At 48.1% G+C, this 12079-nt stretch overlaps 1 protein-coding gene across 2 annotated transcripts; it reads left to right on the top strand.

Annotated features, from left to right (window-relative positions):
• The first annotated feature begins 5194 nt into the window (after positions 1 to 5194).
• On the top strand, positions 5195 to 10856 carry LOC147187755 (N-myc proto-oncogene protein-like). 2 transcript variants are annotated; one of them, XM_086100865.1, is made up of 3 exons: positions 5195 to 5329; positions 5583 to 6264; positions 7610 to 10856. In XM_086100865.1, the coding sequence occupies exons 2-3, from the start codon at positions 5604 to 5606 to the stop codon at positions 8314 to 8316; spliced, it is 1368 nt and encodes a 455-aa protein (XP_085956991.1). In that variant the 5' UTR covers positions 5195 to 5329; positions 5583 to 5603; the 3' UTR covers positions 8317 to 10856. The 2 variants fall into 2 exon arrangements, with proteins under 2 accessions (XP_085956991.1, XP_085956990.1); XM_086100864.1 differs by having other exon boundaries at positions 7607 to 10856.
• The last annotated feature ends 1223 nt before the right edge of the window (positions 10857 to 12079 follow it).

Genomic DNA, 12079 nt, shown 5'->3' with positions numbered 1-12079 from the left:
TAATTAAACACGACATACTTCAAAGTCTGTTTTCAGCAATCATATTTGAACAGGAATAATGTATTTAGAAACAAAACTCAGAATTGACTTAATGTTCAATGGGATAAATGAATGCAAAATAAGTAAAACATTCACTTAACTGATTATTTTGGGGTAAAAATTGGTTAAATAGTGGTTTGAAATCCAGGTTTAAAGCTATGCTTTAAAACCATTTTAAACTCATGTGCTCTAAAATCTTGTACTTGCCATGGACGTTCTTTTATTCAACTACTTTTTATTTCTTTCGTTTTTTTATACTTTTAACTAAGTGAAGCACATCGAGTTATTCTGTGTTGCACTGTATAAATAAATGAACTGCCTAAATATATGCCCCACCAAATTTCTCTCTCCATGTCAAAGCGTTTGGACCGAATTGAAGAACGCAGGGGACCGTGTGTGGCCCGTGGGCCATATTTTCCTCCTGAATAAATGCACAGACCGAGGACCGATAAACACATGATTTCATGTCTTTGCCTCTTACAGCGCATTTAATAGCCTGTGACTGACTGTGCTGTTTGACGCCCCCCCCCCCACATCAACATCAGTCAAACCGGGTTTCCGTTGCGTGATTCACGAGCCCCCCCAAAGTCTCGCTTTCCACAAACAGCAACAACAAGCCAGTAAAGCTGTCAAAGTAAACGTGGATTTACGCCATACCACTTTAAACACAGCAACGACAATAAGCATTTTTTTCTCACCGGCTGACTTTTGTTAGCGCTTGCGTGCAAACAATGGCGCACGACAACAAAATCGAATGGATGCTGTAGCCGGCGCCCTTGTTCTTAATCCATCCAGCGGTATTGATTTCCAGTTGATCGTCGTGCTTTCTAATGATGTTCCCCTCCGAGGGGGCAATCTGATTGATTCACGGTCGCGACTCGATCCATAACTTGTAATGTGATCCATGAAAGAGCGACGCATGATTACAGACCATTTTACGCTCCAATGGAGCCCACTGAGATCTGGAATAAACCACAATAAAGACCAATAACGGCATATAAAAATGGATTGTAGGTTTTAAAGCGATAATGTGAGTACGAAAAGAAGGGGAAAAAAAACCACACATTCAGGGTTGGTCACCCAGCCGGAGAGACTCTCTTGTTATGTTAGCATCAATGCTAACGTTACCCTTGAGAATTTGGTTGAGCGCTATTTGAAAAATGTACCACACAAAATCCAACATATTATATCGTAAAACATTTACCGGGTCGATTTCTTGATCTTAACGTCACTTTCTTCAATTTATTTCCTGTACCTCAACAATATGATTGTTTGCATCTCCCAACTAACAAAGCCACATTTAAATTTCACATGCATGACAAGGCGAGTTGGGGTCCTCCTTGCCATCCCTAATCAAGTGGCCATCCTTTCGGGAGACTTGAAGTCAACCACAAAAGGAGGAAGATTGTCAGAATTAGTCGCTTGCTCACTGTCCAATCTATGCGGCATTCGACTGGAAAGGTTCCACGATCTACAAATCTATCACACCTCACTTGCTGCTGAAACATTAGACGTCTTATCTTTACTTTCTCTTCCGCAAAAAAGGATGGGAGATGTCAACATTTATCGCTGCTCATCTTGAAGAAAGTTCCCACACCGACTGAAATGCCGATCACGAGAAAATAACTCTTTGGACGCGTTCGACACGTGCGCCGACGCATTCGACACGTGCGCCGGCAGCCCGCAAGTCGTTGCATGACGACCGACAAGACGTGTGATGAGGTACGGTTTGAAGTTGGAATCGATTTAGCTGGAGGTCGTTTTCAGTAAATTTTTCTTTCATGGAGGTCGCAAAAGAAGAAATATCTCCGGGCAATCCTCCAGATGTGCCTAACGGCGCTCTGATGCGATGCTGCGTGACTCATCTGATGCGCCGGTTTCATTGAACCGGTAGACCTGGAGAGGAACAGGGTTTGCGGGCATGATCGAACAAGACAGATTCCAGTTTTCTTTCACATCATAAAAAGAAGAAAAAATATATATATCAAATCAATCGTGCGTGTTCTAAAAGGACAGAACGTTTCCTTGACAAAAGCACACAGAGTGGCGGGGGCGGGCTGTAACGCAGGCAAACATGCTCTCTATTTGTCGGTTTACATAACGGGAAAAGCGTTTAGCTGGCATCGCTCGCAGGGGAGCAACCTTCTTGATAAATTCCTCAGTGTTTTGTTGGAACTCGCTTTAGCAATCCCCTCATCTCTCCTCTTTCGGGCCCTTGCAAACTTTTCTGACAAAGTTGGTCCCGGAGCCGTGTCAGAAAAGAAATCATCAACGGTCAAAGGAGGAGAAATAATGCTCGTCGAGGTGAAAATCGATTCGGTTCACGGCAAGGGAGATTTAACGTTTTCTAAGCAACTCCCTAGATTCCCATCCTTAGATATCGTGGATGCTCAAAATGTCCAAGCCTATGTCGCAGATATGCCCCCCCCCACCACCCCAAAAAAATAACAGCGCCCACCCCCTTGATAATTATCATTATCCAGTATTGATTCATCACAAGGGTTTAGCGGTTGAGTCGATTAGCAGATTAGCTCTGATTCTTGTTCTTGCTTGTAACCTGGCACTTGTTGCTAGGCAGAACTCAAAAGGCTAATCTTTGAGAAATGAATCACCACTGCATCTTAAACCTTAAAATAAATTAACAAATACAAAATGAAAACGAGCACCGGCTGCCGGATTGGGTGGGGCGAGCAGCCTCCTGCCCCGAATGCAAATTCCCGATTGTATTACAACGACTACTTCTGCTCGACAATCACAATGTCTCTGTTCTCACATTCACCCCGCCGTCTCAACCCAAACAGTCGAGGCAGGTCGCTGCCCGTGAAATTCTTAATCTATTTTTTTTTTAATAAAAAAGGCAACATTAGAAACAAATTATGGAATCAGTCATAACGCGATTTCAAAATAACAACCAACAGTCACTACAGCAGATTGTCTTCGGGTGACTTATGAATTTTTTATCATAACTGGCCTAATTGCTTAACCATCCATATGCTGGCTAATCGGTGAATGGGGGAGGACAGGGTGGGAGTGGGGGTGGGGGGGGGTTACGTCACAGTTCTCAAAAGCAACATCATGACTCCTCGAGTCTCCGTCCAACCCGTGCACTGCAATCAAGCCAACGTTAACTGTCTAAGTCGTGCTACTAGCACGACTTAGACAGGTCGGTGACACACACACAGGTTGTTCTTCCTCAGATGCAGCGGCATGTAGCTTCTTTTTACGCTTGCGCGACGGGAATGTTTTAATCGCGGGTTGCATAAATCTCCTCTTTGAATAACCTTAATGGGAAGCGTGGTTATGAAATCTGAACTGATCAAAGGTCAAAGCCAATTAAGCAGCGCTGTCCAACTTCCGTTGCTCACTTCACAGTCAATGACACACACACACACAAAAACAAGACAAAACACAACACGCGTGTGTTTTAGTTTCACACAGGAAGCTCCTGTAGCTCCCGGAATTAGCCGAACAGTAGTTTGAGAAAGTTAAAGACAAGTGGAGCCCGTGGGGAGTTTTTTTTTTCCACTCCTTCAACCGTCTCCCCCCCGGTCCCAGGAAACTCCCTGCTAGCTCTCCTCGCAGGAGACAACAGCTGCACATTCTCACTTTTCACTCGCTGTTTGAACTCGACCCCAAAACAAACAATTACACACACACACACAAAATAGGATCACCTCTTACATTAACGCGAGTACAGCAGAGATAATTATGGGGGATATTGCTGATACGAGGGTGCGCTATAATTCTGCGTTCTGTTCAAGTTGTCTTGTATTGTTTGACTGGGAAAACAAGAGGAAGTCATTTCTCCTCCTTCCAGCTGGCCTTATATCGAAGCCATTGTGTCAACGCTGCCCTGTGTCAATATCCGCGCGTGTGTGCCCATAATTACAGATGTGCCCTATTTTTTTTTTCTAAGATGGTTTTCAAGTTTAAAAAATGAAGGTGAATGGAGATGAATGGGAATAACTCCAGGCTACAACTCCCGCCCATGCAGAAAGTGTTCAAAAGTATCTCGCTGATTGAAAACAAGCGATGTCAAAAGGCTTTGATGGATGAAAGGATGAAAGAAAAACACAACGCACGCCGTGTAGATAGATATATGCTGACTGCAGTTTTCTAAGAAATCAGTTCCAAAAGAGACAGGCAAGGACTACTGGAATCATTACAGCCAAACTAAGGAAACTCAGAGATGCATCTGGCACTGGTATGTGTTGGCTTGTATTTTATTTGTTTTTTAATTGAATCTTTTTGTGAGCTCTTCGATGCAAATATTAATTGTTGAATCATCTAGCCATGGAATATATCTCATTTATCTTCGGTGAAAAGTGATCAGCCGAAACTAAAACTTCTGAAGTATTTTGACTCAATCAAGCGACTTCGGTTTTTGATATATTGAGATGGTAAGATATCTGTGATGTGTCGCAGGACAGTGAAAAACACTGCCTTCAAGAAGAAAGGTTTGCCACTTCATCAACAATTGTATTTCTCCTTTTATTTAAAATATATATATAATAATCTAAATTACATCTGGATTGCCCATTTCGCTTCAGTGGGAAATGGGCTGCGTTTCCAAAAGTAGCCGTAAGAGGTCGCAGTAATCCCCGAATAACTGCAACCGGGGAAGTTGCTTGTCTTCAGACAAAAGAGACCAGTCTGCTTATTACGAAGCACAGAAACGAGAGGGAAACATTCCCGTCATCCATTTGGAGCAAATATGATTTATATCATGAGGATTATGCATATTTTTTTAAAACCAGTATGGTGACGTATATATTTGCAGTAAACAACAAATCGCAGCCTTTCTGTTTTGAGGTCAGAGGGTTTGAAATAAAATCTTGCTGGAAAAAATAATAATAATAATAATGTCGATTTGAAAAATACAAGAAACGTCCACATCAAAATGATAGCTTTACGACACAGCGCCGTCATTATGTCTCGTTTTGAATGTTTATCTGCATTCACCTTGTGAGAAAGAGCGACCGACTACAAGCATAACAGCTCCCCAGCCCCCCCTCCCTCCATTCTGCACCCTCGATCAACCCTCCCACTCGGCCTCCTCCAGGCACGGGGGGTAGTAGGGGGGGGGGGGGGGGAGGGGGAGGAGCCATCCCGCCTTTGCCTGCCAGCCTTCAGAGTGTAAAACAGTGCAGCCAGCCACGGTGCGTGTCAGAGGGCTGTCTGTGCTCCCCACGTCGATGACTGCTTCACATCTGGTGTCTGTGTCGCTACTCACTGCCACTGCAGAGACCACAACCGGTCCACGCGAGAACAAGCACAAGTCACAGATAAGGTAAGAGCCCCCCCCCCCCTCCAAGAAAGCCTTGGGTGTCCAACGCGTGTGTTGTCATTTGCAAACGCGCACCTTTTTACGCACGGGTGGCACATTTTACGCGCAGAGTGGGAGGAAGAAAAAAAAAAGTCACACGGGACCGGAGGGTGAATGGAATGCAGACTGCGTGTCTGTGTGCGGGCTTTGAGCCACGCGCGTGTCCAGGTACAGCAAGGGTCTTCATGAGGTTTTTTTCTTTTTCTCCTCCGCGCAGGTTTCTCAAGCGTGGGAAAGGATGCCGGCGATTGTAAGCAAAAACTCAGACATGGAGTTCGACTCTTTACAACCGTGCTTCTACCCGGATGAGGACGACTTCTACTTCTGTGGTCCCGACTCGGCGCCACCGGGGGAGGACATCTGGAAGAAATTCGAGTTGCTGCCCACTCCGCCCCTTTCCCCGAGCCGCGCCGCTCTACCTGGGGAGCCGGCGGCAGCCTCCCCGGAGGCGGACCTCCTGGGCTTCGGCTTGGGGGACCCACTGGACTGGGCTTCGGAGCTGCTCCTCCTGCCCGAAGACGACATCTGGGGGGCATCTGACGATATGGATCTGTTCGGTTCCGCTTTGGATACAAACCCAAACAGCATCATCCTCCAGGACTGTATGTGGAGTGGATTCTCGGCCAGAGAGAAGCTGGAGAGGGCGGTCACGGAGAAACTCGGGAAGGCTATTACGAGTGCCGCGGTGGTCGCGGCGGTAGCTCCGGCGGCTTCGGTTCCCTCCACCGGGAGGCGGGACGTGTGCGTAAAAGCGCCTGAGGTGACGAGCCGCAGCGCGGCGTCGGAATGCGTGGACCCGGCGGTGGTGTTCCCCTTCCCCGTGAACAAGAGCGGCGGCGGCGGGGGGGACTCGAGCGTCAGCGCGCCCGCGACGCACGGGAGCGCCCACAGCGACTCGGGTAAGAATATGGCGAGCGTGTCAACAAATGTCTTTGTCTGCGGCGGGTTGACCGCCAAACGCGACGAAAAACGCACTGGTATGACGTTCATATGACTGGAAGGTAATCGGATTGCACGCGCGCGCGCAAGCGCGGTCAACTGAGTTGATGTAATCAGACGCCTCTCCTTAAAACAGATGGCGGCAAAATATGGAACTGTGTGTGCCCAATTGCCATGTGGTTAACCCCGCCACCCCCACCCCTCGCCCCCCCCCGACGACCCCCACCAAAAGATTTAGACTTCATAAAGGCAGAACGGAAGAGATGCTTTAGTGTAAGACTGTGGATCACGTCACTCATTGGCGGGACGTCACGTGACCCAAACATGCAATGATGTCATCATTGGACTACCACAAAAAAAATGTTGACGCTGCACTGTTATGAGGGGGATGACACGAGATGGGAAGTGGAGGGGGAGGGGGGGGGGGCGTTTATCAATTGAGGAATCATCTAAGCAAACACCAAAGAGGAGCACAAAGAGCACCCAACTTGGCACGGAGCGTACGCTCAAGGCAGCCTCGCCAAAAACGCCTCCTCCGCCACACACAAAGCAGGGGAGGGTCCTCTCTCTTTGTGTGTGTGCGTGTGTTTCTAAGGGGCCGGCAGCTTTGAACAAGCGCTCCATCCCGACAGCTGTCTGCCTGGCGCCCCTCCAAGCCGGGGGTGGGGTGGGGTTAAAAGCGCGGTGATCCGATTGCTGTCGCACGCACGCCGTGTCGAAGACTCGCAGAGCCAATAAGACACAAAAACATACCCCCCCCCCCCAAAACAAGCTTTTAGGTGTAGTGCCGTCTGCTGGATCGGCTTGGTCACTGCACCGCCTGGCCTGGCTGCAAGTGGACCGCGACGTCAAGAAGCCAAAAAGCGGCCTTCGCATTCGGCACCGTTATCAGGACGCGCATCCGATTCTCAAGGGTTCTTCGCTGAGTGTGTCAGGCCTCGTCTTAAAGAGGGTCCGGTCCGTCTTTGTCAAAGGTCAAAGTCGGCGCCCGAGACAAAGACGATGGGCGACTTCCGACTCGTCCCACCCTAGACCAAGCCGATTAGAAGTTGCGAAGGCAGAGAGCCAACTTGCCCGCTCAGCACTGAGACTCGACGTGTCAACGCCTGCGCGGCAGATTAGCCGAGCGGTGACTGACGCTAAGCATTAAGGCGTTTCTGCTTATGCAAACAGCGTTGAGCAACACTCGCTTTATCGGTCTTGTATAAGACGCGCCGCTCGTGCATACCTGTCACCAGCCGGTACACATATCACAGTGGGAGAAGACCTGACAGATTAACTCATTCTGTTTTACTTTCCCAGAAGAAGAGGATGAGGAAGAGGATGACGACGAAGAGGAGGAGGAGGAAGATGATGATGAAGATGAGGAGGAGGAGGAGGAGGAGGAGGAAGAGGAGGAGATTGACGTGGTCACCGTAGAAAAGAGGCGTTCCACAATCAGCAAAGCCAGAAGTCAAGACCAGAGGGGGTCCGGCGGCGGCGCGGGATCGGGCTCGGCGGGTCGCTTCGTCAGCCGAGCCCCCCAGGAGCTCATCCTGAAGAGAAGCTCGGTGCACCAGCAGCAACACAACTACGCCGCGCCCTCGCCGTACACGTCGGACGACGACCCGGCGCCGCCTCCCAAGAAACAGAGGACGTCGGACGTGGCGAAAGCCCCGACGCGAACCGCCTCTTCGTCCTGCGCGTCGGGCCCGCGCGGCAAGCGCAGCTCCAGCGGCGACAGCAGCCCCAGGGGGGGCTCCGACTCGGAGGACAGCGAGCGCCGGCGCAACCACAACATCCTGGAGCGCCAGCGCCGCAACGACCTGCGCTCTAGCTTCCTGACGCTACGCGACCACGTACCCGAGCTAGCATACAACGAGAAGGCGGCCAAGGTGTTGATCCTCAAGAAGGCCACCGAGTACGTCAGCTCCCTGGACAGGGAGGAACGGCGGCTCCAGCTGGAGAAGGACAGGCTGCAGGCCCGCCGGCAGCAGCTGATGCGCAGGCTGGAGCTGGCGAGGACTCGCTGACGCGCCGCCAGCGCCCGTCGACACCCAGAACACTCACATACCTTCCCCGGGATGCGCCGAAAACAGCCTCAATCCACCCAGTCTAGATGGGTAACCTTTGGAGTTGGCCTTGACACTTAAGCACAGACACGCAGGCCCCCCCCCCCTCAACCAACCAACCCCCCCACATGTACACAAACGTCTCGGAAGGGGGCGGATGCTTATTTGGAGGGACGTCGGGACTTTCACTGCCGCCACTTTTTTTGCACATTTGTTGACGTTAAGAATGTTTAGGGTTTACTTTTTCAATCCAGTCACATTGAGGAACGATAAAGAATGAGGAAATAGAGGCTTTTTTTATATCAAGTTTTGGTATTATTTGTATTGTATGCATTGTTTGTTTGTTTTTTTGTACTCACTGTGACACCAGCCTGGAATCAAGTGGATTCCTACCGGGAGCGGTGTTGGAGGGCACTTTGCTCGGAGTGCTCGACTCAACTTAGGAGTCATGCACAACTCTAACTTTGCCTTCACAACTGCAAAAGCGGACAACTTTATACAAAATAGAAAAACAAAGACTCTATGGACACAAGCGATGATGCCACTACAGGTTTTCTCTCACTCCTCCATCACTCTGGTGCTCCAACCAAGTAAAAATGGATGTATACCTGTGCACCTTTCTCGCCGACACTTTTGTATATACAGTGCATAGAAAGTCTACACACCCCTGTTCAACTGCCAGGTTTTTGTAATGTTAAAAAAAACAAAAAACGAAAGAGGGCAAGAATAAATCTTTCAACTTTTTTTACACTATTAATGTGCTCTACTGTATAATCTGTACAACTTTATTTTTTAAAAAAAATGAGCGGTTAAGTCAAATGTGAGAGGTTTGCATAAGTGTGCACACCCTCTTGGAAGTGAGAAAGTGGCTGTGTTCAGAACTCATCAGATTTTAACTTGGGGAAATGGGAGTTTAAAGTGCTTCTGATGATCCCTAAATCAAGCGGAGCTATTCTAGTCGGCTCTTCCGGACATTTTGGAAGTCACTTTCGAGAGCAAAGGGTTCACAGAGAGCTTCCACAGCATTAGAGGGGTCTCACTGTTCAAAGGAATCAGTTAGGAGAAGAGTACAAAATAATTTCCAAGGCATTAAAAATACACTATAGATGCTCTGATGCTACCAAGAGCAGAATATCTGTCCAAAATAGTTAAAAAGATGACAAGAAAACTGGGCATGGAGGCTGCTAAAAAGCCAACAGTCATGCTTAAAAATTTGCAGGAAACTCTGGCATGTACTGGCTGTTTGGTATACGTGACAACAATCTCCTGTCTTCAAAATCATCCAAAGCTTGGCAACACTTTGCAAAATCACATTTGAAATCTAAGCCTGTCGGGAAATGTGTTGTCGTTGGATGACGCTAAGGTTTTTTTTGGAGCCTTAGTGAAAGTGGAGGGAATTATGAACAGTTCTAAATGAAAGTCGGCGATTTAAAATAAGATGGATATGAAGACGTCATCTCCAGTGGCCAAAAGCAGAAATCCGAATCCACACAAGGGTGGCTGAGTCCGGTTTTAAAATGGCCAATGCAGAGTCCGAATGTGAATCAGGTGGAACTGTCGGGGTGATCTGAAGAGTTCTGTGCACCGTTGATCCCTTTAAAGTCGGACATATTGGCGCAATTGTTGCCGCACTGCGAGGCTCCAACGCAAAGAGAACAACCGGCAATGGGATCTGAGTTTGAGGGTGTGCACATTTATGCAACTAGCTTTTGGAACAATTTTTCTTTTCCCGATGGAGATGTCCATGTTATAGACTACGTTAATAATGGAAAACGTTTTGAAATGACTTATTGTCACATTTCTTTATGTCGCAAAAATGTTGCCTTTGAACAGGGGTGGAGACTTTTTTGTTTTTTTATTTGCCGTCACAACAGTCTACAGACAAAATACACTCAGATCTGCCTCGTTTTGGAATACATTTTGTCCTCTTTTTTTTTTAAATTTTTTAATAAATCTATACACGTCAGGAAGCTGCCAATAATAACTGGACTGGAAGTTTATATACAATTTTTAAAAAGTACTGTAAGGTTTCAATTTTTGAGAGTCACGAACTTTGTAATATAACGATATTTTGCTTTCGCCCCCCGCCCTCCTCTCTCTTTTTTTCACCTTTGTATCGTATCGTTTTACTAATTCTACACACCTTTACGCTTTTTAGTGTGAACCTGATACATACTAAATTTGATACTTATATTTTCGTATGAAAATGAGTTCTCGGTAGATATCACTTATCTTCTTTCATCTTCGATCTCAAACTTTTGTACAGCAAATGTGTTCTATCCTAATGTACTTTTTGTTTTTAATCCTTTCCCCTCCTCTCCCTTTTGCTTATATTTGTAACTATCGGGTGCATAGAACTGGGAATCTGGATATGAGATTTTTTTGGGGGTTTTTTCTCCCCCCTCCCTCCCGATTTTTAAAAATGTACATTTATTAGTGCTGCAACTCATAGCACTTTGAAATACCTCATTTTGACAAATAAATAGACATCATTAAACCGGCATCTTGGTTGTTGTGACTCTTTTGCCCCCCCTCCCCACCACGCCCCTCCTTTATTTATTTTACAATTTCCTTATTTGTTTTCTTGCTGACGGAGAAATAAAGACTTTTGGATCCTCTTCCCCCCCCCCCCCCCAGCCACCCACGCACCCACCTACACGCACTTCAAGTGCGTGGAAACACACACCCGCGCGCAACACCCACTCGCGACTACATTGTTCCGCCCGTCGCCATGGAAACTAGAGCAGCTGCTGAGTGGCAGACACAGAGAGCGAGTCTTTTCATTTGTCCGTGTATTTCTGCCTGTGCGCATGAATGCAAATGCGTGTGTGTACCTATTGTACACCCCCCCTCCCACCCCGCCCCACGGCCCCAACCACTACCGTGTCGCCACCTCCTGTTCTGCGTGTGGCCCTCGGGTATCCGATACCCTCGACCTTGCTCGCCCGGCAGCCACAATGCCAGGCCAAGCCTGGATACTGTTTACCAACATCGGCCACATGGCTCCAGCCCCCCCCCCCCCCAACCTTTCCCTCCCTCCGCCATCGCCGGGCTTGAGCCCAACTATGTGCCACTCAGGGGCCGGGCCGGGCGTTCTCTGGAGATGGCTGAAAGAGAAATCTGTTGCCACGGTCCGAGTCGCCATTCAGCGGGACGGGGCGCACGCATAAGGGGGACGAGAAAAAGGCCAGGAGGGAATTAAACACACTTGGCCGATGACTTTTGAGTAATCCCTTTTAGCCAAGAAAGAAAGGGACTTTCTCTTTACCGCTCAAACGATTTTAGCCGACTATCCTCCAGTTCACCGTCGGCCGCAGTCGCCGAGGCACCCGGAGATACGCTCACGACGTAAAGACGCTACATGAAGACGGACGACTTTGTTTTGGACTTGAGACAACTCGAGACCGAGGTCTCTCGGCGGGGGAGTGCAACTGGTGGATTACGTAACAGGGGTCTGGTGTCTGCATGTGTGCGGATGCGACAGGAGTCTGCCGTCTTTGCCTAGTGTGCGCTCCCAAGCGGCCTCCTCCCATCCCCTCCACCATCTGCCTGATGGCTTATCCCGACTAGATTACCAGATGAAAACAAATTCGCGGACAGTAACGGAAGGGGCGAAGAAAAATGGCGCACATGCAGATTAACTGTGAGAGTTAATTGTCGAGAAACATTTGTTGTATCAATTCCAAGGCTCGAAATAACTTTTCTTTCTATGCGTAGCAGTTTC

This window comes from Hippocampus guttulatus, chromosome 20 (assembly GCF_054856545.1).
Source record: "Hippocampus guttulatus isolate MCC_2025c chromosome 20, RoL_Hgut_1.0, whole genome shotgun sequence".
Lineage (NCBI taxonomy): Eukaryota > Metazoa > Chordata > Actinopteri > Syngnathiformes > Syngnathidae > Hippocampus > Hippocampus guttulatus.
This window is presented reverse-complemented; position numbering and strand designations above follow the sequence as displayed.